The 19723-nt window shown below is 44.2% G+C and overlaps 1 protein-coding gene across 5 annotated transcripts; it reads right to left on the bottom strand.

Moving 5' to 3' along the window:
• Positions 1 to 464: 464 nt before the first annotated feature.
• Positions 465 to 17129, bottom strand: LOC115328834 (endothelial zinc finger protein induced by tumor necrosis factor alpha). Of its 5 annotated transcripts, none has more exons than XM_040222630.2 (4): positions 15796 to 17129; positions 13348 to 14541; positions 2173 to 2838; positions 465 to 1135 (listed from the first exon to the last, which is right to left on the bottom strand). In XM_040222630.2, the coding sequence occupies exons 2-3, from the start codon at positions 13517 to 13519 to the stop codon at positions 2216 to 2218; spliced, it is 795 nt and encodes a 264-aa protein (XP_040078564.1). In that variant the 5' UTR covers positions 13520 to 14541; positions 15796 to 17129; the 3' UTR covers positions 465 to 1135; positions 2173 to 2215. The 5 variants fall into 5 exon arrangements, with proteins under 5 accessions (XP_040078564.1, XP_040078563.1, XP_040078565.1 ...); XM_040222629.1 differs by having other exon boundaries at positions 13348 to 13452; positions 16090 to 17115; XM_040222631.1 differs by having other exon boundaries at positions 16193 to 17115.
• Between the last annotated feature and the right edge of the window lie 2594 nt (positions 17130 to 19723).

Genomic DNA, 19723 nt, shown 5'->3' with positions numbered 1-19723 from the left:
CGCGCGACCACAGTGAATAAAAGGCAGGGACCAAATATAGTTTTCCCACGGCCGTTGCTTTCAGGAGCGAGTGCTTCAGCTCGCAAAGTAACTCCTGCCGTACAAAAACGTCGTTTCGTTTCACAGCATGACTGGTACCCGTCATGCTAGCGTCGGATCGTCCGCACACACGCGCGTCTATCGTTGAAAATGTGTAAAAAAGACACGAGACGAGAAACGACAGGAACGCGAGACAGCGCCACATAACCCACGCATGCTCAATTACGGTATTCAGTTTAGTTTCAGTTTCGAAAGGCGACCGAAATCGGTTTTTTGGCACAGGTTTGGCGCAGATTACCATATTCTAGGAAAATGTAGCAGGATGTAGCAGGGTTAGCCCCCTGGCGCAGTTTGGCGCACAATCATATCACTGCACAAGTTCTTTCCTTCGTTTATCTTTTACTGCATGCCAAAAGCCATGCTGATGCTGATTATCAAGTTTTATTTCCCACACGCACGTCAAAAAATAAACAAATGAATGGATGGTCACACTCTGCTCATCCGAGCGATATTTAAATAGAGCATGCCTATCGCTGTCATTGTAGATTGGCCACTGGCATGTGGCTGAACAGATGGTCTCTCAAGTGAGTTCTCCGCTTGTATGTTTTTCCACATGTCGTGCACTCAAAGGGCCTCTCGCCTGTGTGCACTCTTTCGTGCTCCTGGAGCTTGCTCTTTGAAGGAAGCACCTTCAGACAGGTGGTGCACATCAGGGGCCTTTCGTCCGAATGAATCCTATGGCGAGCAGCCGAGGGCCTACCCGGAAGCATAAAGGGTCTTTCATCGGAATGAATCCTGCCGTGAACTGTCAACAAAAAGTTGCTCGTAAGCGTGCCACCGAGAGTGCTGCCTTCGGAGTGGCTTTTGTGTCTGTGGGTTCCTCCAGGAGCACTTAGGTGATGCCTCCCAGAAACTCCTTCTTGATAGAACGGCCTCTCTGGCTCAAATGTCCCTTCGTGAAGCTTTGTATGGCTCTTGTTACGACTCGAGTGAGAACAGAGGCCACGAAGGAGCCCATCTTCTCGTCGTTGGCTTGGTCCCTCGCTGGTGATGTCAAAGCTTTTGCCTTTGATGTTCGAAGCAATCTCAACCGGCTCTGCGGGGTAATTGCAAAGAATGCAGTCAGTCGAAATTCTCAGAATTTGTGAAGGCAAGATGTTAGGCCAGCGTACTTCTGACACAAATTTTATGTGGGCCTTTTTTCCACAGACATCAAACATTGGCACCAAAAGAAACATGCTTAAAAACTGAATCAGCAATAACACATGATGACGAAAACCAGAGCACGGAACGTGTTCTGCACAGATCACTTTGTGTGTAGTTTGTGCTGTTTCATTCTTTTAATTCCCTATTCATTATTTTTCTTCAAGTAGTTTCTGTTTTAGTAGTTTAATTTTCTTGTTTTATTTTGTTATTAATTTTTGTTTTCATACAAAACCTGCCCGTTTTGCCGGCACATTTGCAATAAACTAGAAATCTGTTACCCCTCTAGACTAGATGGGTTAATATTTGTTGGCTATAATATCCGGCTGCCACTGCACCGACCCAGGTACAAGCCCCGCCGGGGTTCAAACCTGGGTCGGTGCTGAAATGACACTCACTAAAATCAATGGTCATTCATGATGATTTTGTCATAGGAAATGCCCCATTAAAACTTGAGGGGCCAGCCACGGCTGTTGTATTTTTTTAACAGGTGTACTACTTATCAACGAGTTTTCATAAGAGTGTGATGCAAAGAAATAAGCATATTTAAAGGGTTTACTCCATCATAGAGTGACATAACCCTTAAATTACATAACCTCCCAAGGCGACACCTAAGAGAGTGTAGTACCGAAGGAGCTAAATCCCTTAGCCAAAGGTCGCTGCCCTTTGAGAATCACAGGCTCCTTTCGAGTAGCCAAGACAGTGAGTGATGATGGCATCAAGCACCCTTAGAAAAGCTGAATTTCATTCTGGCAAAAGGAAACATATGAGGCCCAACATGTGGGCCGCCTAGATAACATTGTCCACATAAGGCAACTGCTGGCTAGAATCCCTGCTACACCCTCCTGTAGGGCCCTAGAAACCAACAGGAGAGCCAAGCACTGTTCACCAGCTAAAGTGCCAATCATGCCAATCAAAACTGGTTCACACATCTTCGGTTGACTGGCTGCAATGCTCCGTTGGAGCCGGCCCTTCACTGATCCTGCTCCAACAGAGACCCGCTAAGCGAGTCTTTGGTGCCGACGTCTTCCGCAGGCGTCCTGCTGGCAAGTTTTTCGCCCTCGTGGCTCTTCCTCTGATGAGCCTTCAAGTAGTTACTCCGCGTGAACGCCTTTCCGCAGGTGACGCACTTGAACGGCTTCTCCCCCGTGTGCATCCTCAAGTGAGTCACCAGATTGCCGCTCTCGTTGAACCGCTTCCCGCACACGCCGCACTGGTGTCGCTTCTCACCCGTGTGTGTCCTCTGGTGGGCCGTCAAGTTGATTTTGAGTGCAAACCTCTTCTGGCAAAGGTCGCACGTGAAGGGCTTCTCGCCTGTGTGGATCCTTTCGTGATCCTGCAGGTGGACCTTTTGCGTGAATGTCTGCTGGCAGACGCCACAGCAGAAGGGCTTCTCCTTCGTGTGGATCCTCTCGTGGGTGGTCACGTGACTCTTCCTGTTGCTCGAGTAGAGGCAGAAGCGGCACTTGTGCTTGCCGCGTTCCTGGCCAGGGCGTGTCCTTTTCCACCACTGTCCCTGGGGTGGGGGCTGGCTGTTACTGTCTTCGTGGTCGAGGCTCTCGTCCTCTGGGTCAAAGGCTGGATCGTCACCCGGCTCTGTTGAAGAGATGCACTTTCTAAATCAGTATACATTTTTCTTAATCTGCAGACATAAAGCGGGGAAGGGGAAAGATAGCTTGAGCTATGGACATTACACACAAAAACATAGCAGACTGTCTTCCATGTCAGGCTCACAATGATATGTGTTCACATGACATCAGTCTGCCATTTTGTTGATAGAGTGAGTGAGAAAAGGTGTGATCAAGCTCATAAGCTTTTGTACACTACTGATTTGAGGGGGTTGTGTGAATCTTTGGAATACTGGCCTTCTGCACGTGCCAAACCAAAAAAATGGTGGATGAAATGATGTCGATGAAAACACCTTGTAAAGCATTGAAGTAGATAAAGTAGTAAGTAGCAGGTTCTAGCGAAGCTACGTGAAGGCTTAAAGGGACCCCAGCTATCAGGTCTCAAAATAACAGCACAAGCATGGAGTTACACAGAAACACAAGTCACCACAGGCCACAGAAACAATCACACATAGTGACACAATCACAGCAGATAAAACACTCACACAGTGTTGAACAGACAAAACACACAGTGTTTTTGTCTGCTGTGATTCTGTCACTATCTGTGATTGTTTTTGTGGCCTGTGGTGACTTGCGTTTGGGTGTAACTCAATACTTGCACTGTTATTTTGAGACATGGATAACCAACTCGCCCAAGCGGCCATTTTGCCCAGCTATCAGGTTTGGCATTCTAGTATCAGTGATGACGTATGCCTTTCACGAGGTACATGACTCAGAAACCAAAGTGAAAGCCTCAGAAATCAATACACATTATTTCTCAACAAGAACCAAGCCCTCTGCCACGCTGGGATAGAGCGTAGTAACAGGCACGCGCAACTGCTGGGGAACTAGAGGCATCAGAAATGTTGTGTGCAAACAAAAAACACAAAAGGAAGAAGAAAATTAAAACACAACATAAATGGCATCCTTGACGATCGTGTGCTTTGCAGGAGTGCTTACACTTACTCTACTTGACCAGCTTTCGTTTTTCTTTTCCTTTCTGCCAGAGGCAATGTAATATGAACAAGGTTTTGAAATGCCTGCTCCACTCCTAGGTTGCCACTAATTGGCCAGTCACTTTGCTCCTATCATTGTTACCTCAACATTCACGTGTAATGACACCAAAACACGAGATTTCCTTTTGTAATTCTAAATTCAATTTGCTCATAACTTCTCAGAAAGTATGAATTTTGTGGGCATTACCATGTTCCTCGAGATCAGTTAATGCACACATTTGAAAGAGTGTGTGAAAGAGAACCGTGTCCCCAACTTGCTGAGAAGGAAATTTTGAACACCGAGAAAAAAGTGAAGGTACTTAATGACATGCACAATGAAGATGACAGATGCAGATAAGGGTCAACCAGAGTTTGCAGAGAGTAGGTACAGGCCCAATAATATCTCAAGGATGCATGCACTCAATCACAATGTTAAATGCTCTTGCATGTGCAAGGCTGCTGTTTTGCAAAAAGTAGAAGTGGTTAAGGGGAGACACGGGTCTTTGGAGCCACAATATCCCTCAAAAACTTTTTTTCTTCAAATGATGATATTGAAGATTACTTTATAACATCTATGTGGGCTGAAATTGCACTGAAGCTGATGCTAAAACAACACTTCCTCAAAACACAAATTTTGGACTCATTACAAATTTTCAGAAACAGATATCTCAACATCTAGGGCAGACAGAAACGTTTTTAGCAACATGCAGCTAATCTGCAAAGCATGCAATGTTGAAAGCAGATTTGTCAATATAGGTGTAGAAAAAGTTTTACCTAACTGAAATAATGTTTTACTGCTTGGTAGCCACATATTGAGCACTGAACTTCGATGTGTTGTAAAGTCACCAATAATGGTCCAATCAAAAAGTGCTTCCAACATTGCATTCTTCATAATTTGTAGTATCTAAACATGTTAAACATTCTTTTTTCTAAATAATTTTTCTACTGTTTTTGGAAACAGTCTGGTTCATTATAATTATCCTAGAAACTAACCTACTTATTAAAAAAAGACAAAAAAAATGATACTGTAAACAACTTAATTTTCGCAAATTTCGCGAAATGCCTACAGTTGGCAAAAAACAGGTCTCGGAAACAATTCTGGTAAAAGGTAAACACATTGGCATCTATATTGAGATCCCATCATGTCGCAAAAATTAGAACCCACGAATCATTCCATAACTTCAGCTTTGACCCAAATCGCGAAATATTGAGCCCGCAAAAAATAAGTAGTTTACAGTATGTGAAATCCGCTCTAAAGTTTGAACAAGCTTGCGCTGTTTCAGTGGGCTTGGCCCAAGAAATAAGAGCCAAGACTAGTGTTCCCTTAAAGGGATACAGAATAACTTAAAATAAAAGGAAATGCCAAGAAATATGTAGAATAGGGTCAGCTGAAAGTGTAAATAATAATCATGCTGCTATTTTGAGCAGATGACTATATTTTCTGCTTTTCATGCCGGGAGTTTCGCAAGTGCTTCACAATCAGCCACTGAAGAGCGCGATGCATGTCGGGAGATCCGGTGCACCCTTGACGTCATTGTGTCACGTAGGGCCAAGCATGCCGTAGTTATGAGCTTTGCCACTTGGAGGCATCAACGCGCTACAACCTCGCTTAGTCGAACCACCCGACGGCTGTGTCATATCACGGGAGGATTGCGGAGCCGGCGGAGATGCCTCATGTGTGATGGCTGATCACGCGACGAGAGCGGTGCTTATGATAACGTTAATGAGGACAGACGCCACTACATCACTAGTGGCCACGAAGGTTGAGAAGCGAGTCGGACTAGAGCTGTATTTGTATGACCCGTCTGCCTTGTCACTGTCGTCCGCAACAGGCTCTTATTCACAAAGCGATCCTACAACAAGAAAGTTATATATGTATTAAGAACTAATTCAAATTGATGATGCAGAATTATTGTAAGTTATGCTTAAGTTCCAATTAAATCGTACGACAGCTCCAGAGATGTCGTACGCACTTTCTACTACGATCATATCCACATGGCTCACAACACTGCTCACTTATGTCATTGCAACGACCACCGGACATTTCTATGTGTTCTCCATGTGCGTCCCGACTTCAAGCAGAAAGAGGAAAGATTAAAGCACTTCAACAGAAACATGACCAACTGAATGGCGCGGAGACAAACCCTGTAACCACAGATGACGAGAAAAAGCTATGACGAGAAAGATCCCACCGACCAACCAACCGCCAAGGAATGATAGGCCTAGCAAGGCACTTTGACCCAACGTTGCCATGACAACCCTGCCAAAGACCATCTGCCGACGATCGACTGGCTCGCTGAATGAAAATATGCCCAAGCAACCTTTCTGGACCCTTCCCATATCAATAGTTTGAAACCTGGCTCGTATTTTCGGATAAAAAAGGCCAGTCTCTTCTTCTTGTCCTCCCCTTGTTTTCAGAAGCACCGGCGGCTAATGCTCTCGTCAAAAAGACATTCTCATCAATTCAGTCTCCTTTCTTGAGTGTTATAGACCTCAAATAAACGTCGTAAGGATTGCCATTGCCACATGGGTATGTGCACTTTTTTTTCAGCACTATGTCCCTTTTATTCCCAACAGTATGTATATTCGGTTGTATTCCCAACGCTTCATACAATTGGCTGTAAAGGATATTTCCCGAAACGGTTATCAAGATGCAGTCCAGGAGCGCAGCTCCGCTTCCAACATGAAAAAATATTAACGCGACTCTTGCCGACACTCTTGTAGTTCAAACGTATCTCCCTGGACGTCTGCTCCCTCACGCATCCTCGAGGCCACTAAAAACACCGCAGCGATTTGTTTCTATTAGGGATGCCGCGAACTTTTTTCGAATCGAAGTTTCGATGATCGAATCAAGCGGTTTGAAAGGTTCGAAAGATTTCGATTTTTCGAATTGTCTATATCGTAAAATTCGACGGAGGTCGAATTTTCGAACTTGTTAAGCTAAAAAGTTCGACGCTTTTCGAACCGTCGAACTTATTACGCTAAAAAATTCGATCTTTTTCGAACTTTCGAACTTATTGCGCTGCAAGGTTCGATGCTTGTCGAACTTTCGAACTTGACTGACCAAAAAATTCGATAAATTTCGAACTTTCGAACTTATTTATCAAGAAAATTCGAAAAGTTTCGAACTTTCGAATTCTGAAAAGTCAGAAGTTTGACGAACTTCGAACTTATAGGGTAAAAGTTCGACGTTCGTCGAACTTCGAAAGACCGGCCGACGGTTTCATTTGATTTCAAGTAGGTACATTCGTAATTTTTTTTCTCGAACTTTTACACGCGGTGCTGCGTTCCTTACGAAAGACAATGTCATTTATTTCAATGTTCTGGCATGCTTAGGTTTAAAGAAATAAATCCCCGAAGGGGCGAGGACGGATGACGGGTTTTTGACGATTATCGTTTGTGCCAGATTTGAAGCACGCTGCAGCCGGAGCTATTTATGGTAGATATGTTATACTTTTTTTTAAAAATGATCTATGTATAGCGTAGGTAAGTGCCGTCTTAAGATGTGATTATTGTTATTCAACGTGAGTTTCGAAGGAATGTCCAAACATGTATCTGCATGCAATTATGACCTAAACTTGATATTTATTTTCGTCTAAGTTGTTTGAGGTATCGCATTTAAATTAACACCACAGACAGTACATATCATTGCCATCTGCAGAATACAAAATAATATATTTATTGTTTTTTCACGTTAAGGAATAAATTAACTCATGGCAGAAGATTTCTAGTAGTGTTCAAGTTCAGCACGTCATTAAAAGAAAACTTTTTTTTTTTTTTTCGCTTCACGTTCCTGGGACGTGTTTCTTTTAGCCTGTACACATTTTGGTAAAAGAAACTTGTTTCGAAGTTCTGAACCTCTGAATATGCAAGAATAGAACACTTCCAACGAATTCTTGATAGTTTTTTTTTTTTTTTTTTCTCCTGCTCTTTATTCCCGCATTTATTCTTTTTTTTTTTTTTTTTTTTTTGTTACTATCGGCACAGGTGTTTAGGTCGAAAAGACAGCTTTGAACTTCCGAACCACTAAGCATGTGACGAGCAGTGCCTTCTGACAACGAGTTTCTAACAATGACCATCTGAGCAACCTTTTATGCAGTGAAGGGCGATAGTAGCTATACATATGCATAAATAATTTCAGATTAAAATAAGCTCGACCACGCCCTCTTTCCCCGTATTGTTTTCTTTAACAGTCCGAAATACCTGCAAGGGGGAGAAGGAGGCTGAAGCCCCCCCCCCGCTACCCTCTTTCCCCCCGTTTTTCCTCTTCCGACGCCACTTGTATGGTAGAACGCTCCTCGACCTCGAGTTGTGTCGGCCTTTGTGCTTTTTGCGAGGCGATTCCTCCGTCCCAGAAAATAAACCTCCAGTACAATTATAAACTTCACCGGATCGGATTACTACCAGCGTGCAAGGGGTGGCGAGCTAGTTTGCCAGGTCGCTTCAAGGTTTCTCTGAGCCTCAACCTCCTGCTCGCCCCTGGCCGTTTCGAACTGGATGAGTCTCGTAAAACAGTGTGTTCGTGCAATCACTACTGCGTGATAAAGACCCCCCCCCGGGGGCTGGCGGTCACAATTCTGCACTGGCAAATATTCTAGCACGTCCGGGACACTCGTCGTCTCATTTAATTGCCTTACCAACTTCGCAGAATCTAGATATCACACCCTAACTTTTCTAAACTTGATTTTGTTAAAAAAACAAGTGAGTCGTGAAAACGTTATTTGAAACTGAAACTGTAGAAAAACTTGAAAATCGGACTTCAAACTTTGAAAACTTGGATTAAAAAAAAATTCAAAATCTTCAAAGTTTTTTTTTTTTTTTTTTTTTTGAATTTAGCGTTAAAAGAGAATCGAAACTTTCGAACTTTTCGAACTTTATGCCAAAAGAAATTCGAAATCTTCGAATTGTTCGAACTTCATGTCTATAAAAATTCGAAGCGTTCGAAGTTTTCGAATTTTTTTTACAAAGAATTTCGAAATCTTCGAATTTATCGAACCTGAAGTAAAAAAATATTCGAAATATTCGAATTCGAAATTTTAGAAACCGTGAAAGCTTCGAAATTTTCGAATTCGAAACTCCGCTGTGGACAAAAGTTGCGAATTTTTCGAAATCGAACCTCGGTCGGTACGAAAATATCGAAATTTTTCGAAATCGAACCTCAGTTCGCTTCGCAAATATCGAAACCTTTCGAAATCGAACCTAGGGTGGTTCGCGACATCCCTAGTTTCTATGTACGCCACTCTGCAGAGCCGTGCGGGCAGTCTCTTTAGCATTGATGGTGGTTATGCTGACTTGACAGTGATTGAGTATGCGTAGCATTCAACCAAGGCGGCTATTCCGTCATCAACATAGGTGGACCTTCGGGCCTGTTTAGATCAACATTTCGTAACACAAAACCTGGTCATGCCCCAAACAACCCCACACAAGCATTGCCGGAAGGGCCGCTTGAAACCAAAATCTATGGTGGCCAACTCCGTTGCGACTTTCATCACCAAAGCGCCTCGCGACATCCTATTAAAGCTTCACAGACGTCCACCAGCTGACTTTTGGTTATCGTTTTATCCAGTTTAAAATGTTTTGTCGCATATACCTATGAAATATTTCTACTGGTGAAGTCCTACTCTAACCTGCTTCAAGCTGAAGCAAAGAGACGACCTCCAAAATTTGGTTTCTGTACGCTTTCAAAGGGGCTGGGCAATGCTCTTGGGTTAGAATGTTTGTCAATTTACAGAAGCTAACTGGCACCGAAGTGAAAATGGGTAGCATTTTAGAGTGGTATGGCACAGCTAATGAACTGTTCTTCTTGGGGGGGGTCAAGGGAGGGAGGTTGTTATTGTGTGACCTTGTGATGCACTTTTTTTATAGAGTGTCAGCATCCTCTCACTTTATGCTTTGGAGAGCTCAACAATAAACAATATTTTGGGAGTCACAATTTTTGTTCTCCTTTGTAACCCCAATTTTTGTGCCAAATGATCAGTTCTCTAGAGAGAGGGTTTGGATTGTTTTCAATGACCGAATTGTTATGCAACTGGTCAATGTATGGGGGGGGGGGGGGGCATTTTCAAAGTTTTTCTTGAAACCAATGCCGAGAGTCGCGCATTGCAGCCAGAGTTTTAAGAGTACATAAAGTATGCGATGCTTAGAAATTTCATACCGATTGTATTTTGGCACCCATTTGACCAATTGATCAGCTTTAGTTACTTCAGTACTTTGCATTTGGCAGCTTGCCATATCTGAGCATAAATTTATGACCACTCGTATGAAAAGGAAACGTTGAGCAGCCGTCGAGAATGGTGACAAGTTGTTCTCAAGCCAGACTGTTACTAACAGAAAATAATGTGTGTGCATTACTAGAGAAAACCTCAAAAACCACAGGTGGATTTATTCCAATCAGATAAAGTAATTACAATGCAGATTACCAGTGAAACTTAAGGTTCTTTTTTATGTTCAACCTAGGCATAATATGTGCCGATACCTGCCTCGTCTGTACTTTTATATGTATGTTTAATCATTCTTTTAGCCTTACAAATTGGAATGGAAAAAACTTATTTTAACAACTGTAAGCACAAAAATTGAAATGAAAACAAATCTTATCATACAAAATTGTCGTGTTGAGTTTTAGGCCCAATCACATAGGTTCCAGATAGTCACCTTTCATATAGAAAATGCACTCGCGCCGTGACAGCACCGTGCTAAGCACAATCATTCGTAAAAATTCACCCAGTGCTGACAAAAAGACATGCACAACAATGACCACATACGGTTTTGGGTTGATTGGGGTTACTGCACAAAGAGTAACCAAAAAAACAAGAAAAAACTTTTATGCCTGTAAAATATTCACCCGAAAATCCTGAAAATTTGCTTTTTAGACAAAAACTGAAAAAGCACACCGAATTTAGAAAAAATAAAAACCGAGAACACCGCACCCGAGTTACGGACGGAGTTTTTGTGATCTCTTGAGACGAAAGAGCGGATTGGTGCAATCTATCAGGAGTGTAAAACACTTTTTTCTATATTCCTAATTTTTTCGTCCATCATTCTTCAGTGCCTTAAGAACGTTTCACAATGTTATAAATGACCATTTATCCTAAAGAGTACATTTCATCTCGTAAATGGTGAAAAGCTTCTAGCAAGTAGTGAGAAAACTTCGCTCTAGTGAAATGCAGATCCAGGGCCTACTTATAAATGGTGCCGGCGTGCCACTATGTTCTCTCGTAAGAGATCACAAGAACTTATTCATAAGCAAACGCAAGTGTGTGAACCATCCTTTAATTCTAAGTGATGTTCACTGAAAATACAAATATCATTAAACCACCCCTTTAACCCTATGACGGACGTCGGTGATTACGCATTTGAAAGTGCTCACCCTAACGCAAAACTGTGCGCACCGCGGTAGGTGTGCTGCTATGTCTTCTGTGAACTATAAACGTTGTATTCACACGGTGTTTCGGATTGCTGGGCTAACTTAACATAACGACCGCTCTGGCGGTAGTGTCGAAAGCACTGGCTGTTCCAGTTCAAACTTCTAACGCTCTTAGGAATTAGGTTCAGAGGATGAGAGCTAATCATCCGACGGAAAAGTTCTGTAAAGTACCTCCGGGTAGGAATCTGAAGCCGCTGCAATGTTGCAGAAGCAGATGCGCAAAAATGAAACCGAATAGAAAAAAAGGTGACAAATATTCACCTTCAATTTATTAGTTTGATGGTTCTAAACCTTAACAGCGTGCAAGCACTGTATGTGCTACCGTGAAATAATTAAGAAAAAACCTGCGCATTGACCACTTCTTCACAATACTTGTTTGAAAACAATACCTGACAGCTGGGAAACATCTTTTAGAAAAAAAACTTGACCATCAAAGGGTTAAACACTAGTGGTCTTTCATCTCAAGGATGCTGATGGTTACCATACTGCCCCTGAAAAAAGTGCTGCTACGGTGCTGTTATCTGGCGGAAATAAGTTGCAAGCCCGCAAAGTGCTGCCCCGTCAGGATTCTGCCGTTCGGCTTGCAACGCTTCTTGAAGCACTGCATGCGGTTTTTAAGGCAGCCACAACTGCCCCTCTCTTAGTCACCAACTCCTACACCAAGTTTGCTTAACCACCAGTTTTAAAATGTGTATTTGGCAAAATCCACCTCTGGGCACTCCTCATTGATGTTTCTCTACGGTGTTCCAAAAGCTAAATGCATAATAAGCATGGCTTAGCAAGATTTCCATTGGCACGCGGGCACATGCAACAAAACTTTCTCTTTAAAGATACTGAAATGAAAATTAAAATATACCTCTCACATGAAAATAGGTTAGGCAGAATAAACAATATCTGCGAAAGACAGTCGCACGCTAGTATTTTGAACGGGTGGCCATATCTTTTGTTCTAAAAAGCCGATTCTGGCAAGCGCTCGAAGAGCAGCCCTCGGGGGAATGATGCGTTTCAGAAAATTCGGTGCCTCCATTGCGTTTGTGATGTTACGTACGTTTCCGTTCATCGGAAAGGCTACGGCGAGACTGGCTTGGTTATAAGCTATGCCACTTGGGGGCATCGACGCGTTGAAACCCAGCCGCTCGAGATACCCGGGGGCTGGTTGGACGTCACGGCAGACACAGGTGGAGAAGAGGTGAGTCACTTACTCTCCCAAACTACACTGACCTACTCCTCCTCTCGGTCTCACCCCCTTTTTCCTTTTTATTCCCCATCTGCAGGAGTTGAAGAGGCAAGGGAGAGAAGGGAAATCTGGTTCGGCCAAGTATAACAGCCTACACGCACTTGGAGCTCAGCGTAGTACTTCTGTGGAGCAGCGCTGGTTTTTGGGGAAGGTTGATGTAACGACATTGCAAGTAGCTTTGGGAGCCTGCGCCAGGTGCAATTTGGTAATTGTTTTATTCGTTGCAAACAAAGATTCTGTGTCCTTTCAAACAAAAAGTTGGTGTTTTCCCGGTGCTGTCACAATATAGTCGACATTTAGACACCTGCTAGAATTTTGTTTCAGTACCCATTCGAGTCAAAAGTAAAAGAAAAAGTTGAATTCTAGGTCGGATGCGGGTAGGAATACGAATAAACTGCCGATGTTATTAGGACACAAATCTGGAACACAAACAAGCTTTTTGTATGGGGAACCAAGCAGAGGAACCAACTTATCACTCCTTCCCTCCAGAAAACTAAAGGCAAGGTGTGTTAAGCCACAATTACTGCCTCAGAAATATTTTCCCTAAAATTATCACTTCACCGTAAACGCAATCGGGAGCGTGCAACACTTAAAGGGGGTGCACCAATCTGCCTTGGTAGCTACACGACATAAAGTGAAGAGACTAAATTAAAGTTTTTATCTTTCAAATAACACTGTGATAACGAAGCTGTTTGGTCAGTGGCATTGCGTGCGAGTATACTTGGGTAAACTACAATGCCAGTACGCTTATGAAAAGTGAGAAACATTTCAACCGAACATTATTGTACGCCACTCTTTAAGTTATGTTTCTATGGCATGGATAGAACATGTACCAGAACTAACCTTCCTTGACTCTAGAGACGAATTCCTTGTACCCGTCCAGGAAGAGTCGACTGCCGGACTCCGAGCGGAGAAAGCGTTCACCTGTCAGGTCAGGGAGAATCTCTTCTGGAGAAAAAAAAAAGTGCAGGAAGTTTTTCACGTTAGCAATGAAGAGGCGAGGAAGCGTTTGCATGCAGCAAAGAGCAGGAAAACTGCAAGATTAGACATTAACAGGGATAGATCGGCAAGGAGAATCTCCAGTTGTCCCGCCTCCAAGGCAAGATTCCTGCCTTCTATAATGCTTCGGTACATTGTAAGCCTTGAGCTTGCATGCACAACCCAAGCATGGTGGAAGGCAGCGAGCGCATGCTGGAAGCTGGACATCGAAGAGAAATGCCCTGCCGCGACTATAGTCAGCCGTAGAACTACCAGCTTCCGCAAAACGTCTAAAAGCTTTGACCCAGTTAAAAAAAACTGGAACTGGACGACAATGCCTTTGATGGCAACGAGCATTTGTCTCGTCTACTGCTACGTCCAATGCCATACAAGATCCAGCATTAGGAATAGCAGCAATATTGAACTAGCTTGAATGAGGGGCACTGTCTGCAACGAAGACAGTCAATTGAGCATCCTTACTGTAGATGGTATCTCAATTATGAACATGCCGCAATGTATATATTCACAAGTCCACACCCCAACATCAGACAGTACATGAAACCCCTAAAAACAAGAAAAAATTGTTTGATTAGTGAAACTATAAAAAGGAGAGCTGATGACGGTTTATTGGTAGACCACTATTAAAAACAAACAAAACAAAAGACAGACGAATAAGGGGGACAAACACACCACAGTGTTGCAGGGTATGTTCGCTTCCTTTTCTTTATCTGTTTTTTGCACTGTTTGTTTGTAGTAAGGTTTATCTACAAAATACCGGAGGCAATACAATGACTCGTAAACATACAACAGGATAGAAAACTAGGCTTTTTGCTGTTGTAAAGTGGAGCCATCTTGTGCTTGTTTGAGAAACAATGAACTTTGAATGACAAATGCACTGAGAGAAAGAAATTGCTTGTCATACAGCATCACATCACACTTTAAAAAAAAAAAAAATACAAGAGGATGGTCTGGGGCGAGTGCTGGCAAGTCGTGACTTCTCCCATGGAGTTGCACAATTCTTTTTCTATTTTTCCATAACAATCATCAGGGCTGCTGTACCTGAAAGGCAAAAGAGATGGTCAGCATGCAGTGCAGTGGTTCTTTTGCAAAGTGAACAAAAGGTTTCAACTGATATTTGAACACATGTTTTTAAAACACATCAAGTATAACCTGCAAAGATTAGTTTACATTTTAGGTTTGGTATAGACTGGGAGTAGACACAGCGCGACCGAGAGCAAGCACTTCACAGAAAAATTCCTCCCCTCAAAATCTAGAAAATGATTTGGATTAGATTACACTGGCTGAAACTCTTGTACCAGGCGACCACGGCCTAAATAAAAAAATGAATCTAACTAAATGAAAACAGTAAGAAAAACAGACAAGAAAGGCCCAAGCCTGGTTTTCATGGCACCCCTCCTTCCTCAATGTTTTTTGCCCACCACTCCTCTCACGTTTTCTGATTTCCACTTCCTTGAGGGCACAGGCAAGACCACAGTGCCCTAAAGCCCCTCTATCTTGGGAAAAGTGACAACATTCTTTGAACAAGCCGCCACACACTCTGTTGGCCAATCGTCACATGACATCTTGCTTTCGGTTTTGGACTTCCGGTCGCAATTGCTTTTCCAAGGTGTTCCTATGCCGCAGCTTGGGAAAGCTGCGGCGTGTCAAAAAAGCTACACCACAGCTTTTTTGTAAAATGAACCTCGGAGAAAAACCTTGCTTCATTGAATCTGTCGAAGATTTCAACCCTACAGGAGCCGCAAACTTGTGTCATGTAGATGCTCTGTATAAAGCTCACCAGAATGTAAAAAGACAGCTGTTTAGAGTGAGTTATGCACCCTATTCCACTGTAAGCGAGAGCGATGCAAAAGCGAGCACAACACTGCTGGCCGGGCATGCACGGGCACTTGTGCCGTGGAAATAAGCATCTTTTAAAATGGCCTGCTCCTGCTCGTGCTTGGAGCATCGGCGTCGCTCCCACTTACGGGTGCGTGCGGAGTATGCTAGCTCGTCAAGTGTGGCGTACATGCTTGCGTATCATGCTTTGTTTTGCACAGTGTTCATAGCTTGCAACACCCTCGCGACTGCAGACGCAAACATGTGGATGCATCTATACCCCGTTTCAACATAACTGTGAGCGAGGCCAGTACGACAAGCACAAGTATGCTTTCTCTCCACACAATAAAAAGAGGTGGTGAACCATGTAAAATCATGAAGCATATAATTGCAATTTGGAGGTTTTATATGATAATTAAAACAATTTGCGATTCCTGTGAAGCTGAAGGGGCAGACAGGTACCCACGAGACACTGACCGATAATGCTACACAGTAGGGACGATTGGGGCAATTATCCAAGCACTTTCGGGATTCACAGTTGGACGAACAGATCTAGAGCGGCTTCAGGGCAATCGGATGCAAATGAGGGATCTAAATGAGGTCATTGCCACACTTATGTGACGAGAAAAGTTTACACGACCGGCGTCGCGCCACTTGAACTGAGTGAGACATCGAGACGCTTGGGGACATCCAGAGGGCGCCTCCGTCACATACCGGAAGCTAGAGGTGGGTTAAGGAGGGTATTTTGAATGAGAAGGAAAGAGAATGCACCACTTTTCCCAGATACAGGGGCTTTCCAGTGTCCATCCGTCGTCGGAACATTGGACGCATCGCCACTACACGTCGCCCGTTCCTGCCACGCCGGTTTCAATACCACGAGCTCCGGTGTAACGGCAGTTATCCACATCAGGTGGCACGAGTGGCCTCAGCACACAACACTCCATCACGGCGTGGAAAGCCATTTCCTCGTGCTGGCCGCGTAGCAGACACGTAATTCACGTAATGTCAAGCCCTGCCATGTACTTGGCCCTGAGGTAACGTGACTGCACTCCACGCCCCGCACAGTATGCCGCTGCCCCGCGAGTTGTCGAACAACTCCACACGTTCGATCGTCTTCTTTCCCATAATGTAGACAGCAAGGGACGGCCGTGTGCCGCCCACGGCTACCAATCTGGTTGTCTCCGGTACTTGTTTTGTCACCTCCGATGTTGCATCTTTGTAGAGCAGCACCCGTGGTACATCACAGCGCTCCGCGACCTGCCGCACCATTCCTACCAATCGGGCGTTCATGCTTGAGAAGTATGGAGTACCCGAACACTCGGCGAGCCCATCTTTGTTCCGGCAACACGCATAGCGCCACTCGAAAATTAGTTTGTTGTTGGCCTCGCGGGCTCAGATGCGTGACGAACGTGTATCACGAAGCAACTAGATATCGTGTGCTAGCACAGCAAAGCACATCGCAACGACCAGTCCACCGCCTCAAACGACACACATACAGCATATCGGCGGAACACTGTCTGAACCCCGAGGTCGTTTTGAATTAAATGATAATAATAGTAACGAGCGGTATCTTGACGAATGACCCCTCGAACTGTGCGGTCAAACGAGCCCGACTTGGTTACAACATTAGCAAAGAAACGCGTCTCTCCCCGCTTGATTCGAGCGACTGATTCAAGGATCTGGTCACAAATTATAAACTGCAGAGTTCTCAAAAAAAAAAAAACGAGGATTTCTTCGCATCCGGTGCAAACATACAGCAGACGCGGCAGACGCGAAGACACAAGAATGCAAGGTCCCCCGACGCACTGGATTGGATTGTCTACTTTCGTATATTGGGTGACTCTCTGGTAATCGTGTTTGTGTCAAGTGGTGTCAGCGGTCTGTGTAAAATTTCTAAATGTAATTTTTTATTTTGTGTTGCAATTTTTGTTTTTGCTTCCTTAACCAAACTTTTCAACAACGGAATGAATATTTTATTAAAAGAAAAATATCAACCTTACCCAATTCAAATCAATCCAATCCAGTTTCTCGAAGTTCTTGTTTCAGTTATGCGCGATGTATTCGGAAAGTTACTGTAATAAATAGTAATCTGATGTGTGGATATCCGGGCGCATTGGTCAATCGTATATGATCCTTCCGGTCGCGCCAAAGCTTGTTCGGATAGTGGGGATCGTAAATCGCTACCGATCTATTTTACCTACGAGCGTTAAATCGTTACTTTAGAAAGGGTTTGGGGCACAACAACAACGACTAACATTGAGAAACTGTGTTTGCTCTTGGTTTGCTGCAGAAGAAAATATTGAGAGGAATATATGCCATATGGCTTCCATTCTGCCGATTTTTTTAAAGAAATGTAAGATTATTAATAGGGAGTTTTAGAATTGCGCATGCTAAAGCTTTGCGTACGCAAAGAATAGCGTCGTCGCCACTGCGCACACTCCGAACGCAAACCAGGTTTTGCACTTTGCGTGCGCAATCTTAGCGTGCGCTATTTCTCGGAAATAGCGTGCGTCTTTGCGCTTCTCCAAAGAGGGACGAGCAGAGTTAAAAAAAAAAAATAATAATAATAATATTGGCGGCTTCCAGGATAATGTCGGCGGCTGCTTTAGCGGCGTCGTGAGTGCGACGTCGGCGGCATCCTCGCGACTGCGATTTTCAATACGGGACGACATTGTACTCGGTTGGGCAACGATCACCGGCAGCTTGACGCTTGTGACGCGCGAACATTTCTCGGCGAAATTACGATGTGCGAAGATCTGTTTGACTCTTTAACAATTAAAACGAGCGTTTGGCGCATCGCCCGAAACGAAAGTGGAACTGATGGAACTACCCTAAAACCCTATTTCCGTTTTATGTAGAAAGTAACGTTTACTTTCTGTCAACTATATTTTTTTTAACTTTGAGAAGGAATAAAATATTAAATAATTGACCAAGTAAAAATAATTTTGATTCGAACTCTTCGCAAGAAACTAAACGAAACAATCCAATCCAGGATCCTGAGCCGTGTCCTCCGTCGATTTTTGATTGTTGTGGTGGTTGTGGATGTCATGAATTCCCGGGGATGTGTGTGGACGTTCTTGCGGCTTTATTGAATGGGAAGTAGAACATCTCTGACACAGACCAACGTGATAGAACGTGCTCGCGCAGTGGTCTTCAGAACCATGGGCATGCGCCCGTCTTTCGCGCACACTTGAGCGAGATCGGCGCCATATGAACTCTTCGTGCGTTGTAGCGCGTTCCCTTGAGGGTTAGCCACGAGCAGCTTTTGCACTGCGTGTTTTTCCTTGGTAGTCTCTATTCTGCCGGCAGCCGGCACAATAACCGGGGGGAAAAGTGCCGGCAGTTGAAAACACGCCTACTCTAAGTTGTGGATTAGCTCAGGATCTTCGTGGATTAGCTCAGAATCTTCGTTCAATCCCCCGGGGGAATTTTTTTTTTTTTTTCTTCAGAATTTTGTTTTTTGTTGAGGTATTATGCGATATTTACGACATCTGTCTTTTAGAATTAACACTGAAAAAAAAAAAAAAAAAAAAAAAACACGAATGTTGTTGACGAAACACTTCCTTTTTGGGGGTGAATGGAGGACAGCGGGGCTTGGGCCGGCCGGCACGCCGCCGCGATGCGGTGGTACTGGTGGGCCAAATAGGTCAATATATTTCTAATGAGCAGCCGCAGACTTTCGCCGCTAAAAGAGGGGGGGGGGGGGGGGGGGGGGGGGAGAGGGGGAGGGGGGGGCGGCGGCTATGTCTTTTTCCTTTTTCCTTAGTTTTCGACAGTCGTACTCCCACCGAGGGCATCGTAGCGCCCTTAAAAGTGCAACGAGGAAAAGCTGCGTCTTGACGTTTGGCGCCTGTCAATCCGACGATCTGTCGCTCTTCATATTTGCCGCAAACCCTAGACTGAGGAGTAAATGGATTCAGACGGTCAACAGGGATTGATTGCATCGTGGTGTGTTTCCCAGAACACCTGATAGGAAAGAAGGCCAAGCACCGACTGAAAAGGGGCGCCTTTCCGACCCTGCAGCCCCAAAGAGAGCCGACCGCGAGCACCGGAACAAAACGACTGCGCAGTCATGGCGGTAAGTGGCCTTTAGTGATCGCGGCTTGCCGGTTTAGCCAGTCACCTGAAATCACACTGTTGCCGACGTTAGAACCTAGTGGGGCCAATGAAGCAGCAACAAAAGCGCCTTGCACGTGACGTCGTATGGCACCGTACCAGCCGCCATTGCGCCGTACCATGCTCCTGTGCGGGTACCCTCTGTAGCACACAGTTTGCATCATGAAATTTGTTCTTTTGGCATGACTTGCAGAGAAGAACCATTTCAAAGGCGCAAATCGAATGCTTTTGAAGGTACGGGCAGGAGGAGCATGGTAGGGAGCAACGTTGGCTAGTGTGACATAGCGCA

The sequence above is a fragment of the Ixodes scapularis genome, unplaced genomic scaffold, assembly GCF_016920785.2.
Source record: "Ixodes scapularis isolate PalLabHiFi unplaced genomic scaffold, ASM1692078v2 PGA_scaffold4__175_contigs__length_147842914, whole genome shotgun sequence".
In the NCBI taxonomy this organism is placed as follows: domain Eukaryota; kingdom Metazoa; phylum Arthropoda; class Arachnida; order Ixodida; family Ixodidae; genus Ixodes; species Ixodes scapularis.
Note: the sequence above shows the minus strand (reverse complement) of the source record. Positions and strands in the feature narration are given on the sequence as shown.

Bases quoted from the DNA above. Each gene is read 5' to 3' on its own strand.
- LOC115328834 (XM_040222629.1), bottom strand. From the start codon at position 16,225: ATGTGGATAACTGCCGTTACACCGGAGCTCGTGGTATTGAAACCGGCG. The intron at 13,453-16,089 runs GTGCATTCTCTT...TTTTTTCTCCAG, and splicing joins CCCTGTATCTGGGAAAAGTG to AAGAGATTCTCCCTGACCTG. The intron at 2,839-13,347 runs GTTAGTTCTGGT...TCTCTTCAACAG, and splicing joins CGTCTCTAGAGTCAAGGAAG to AGCCGGGTGACGATCCAGCC.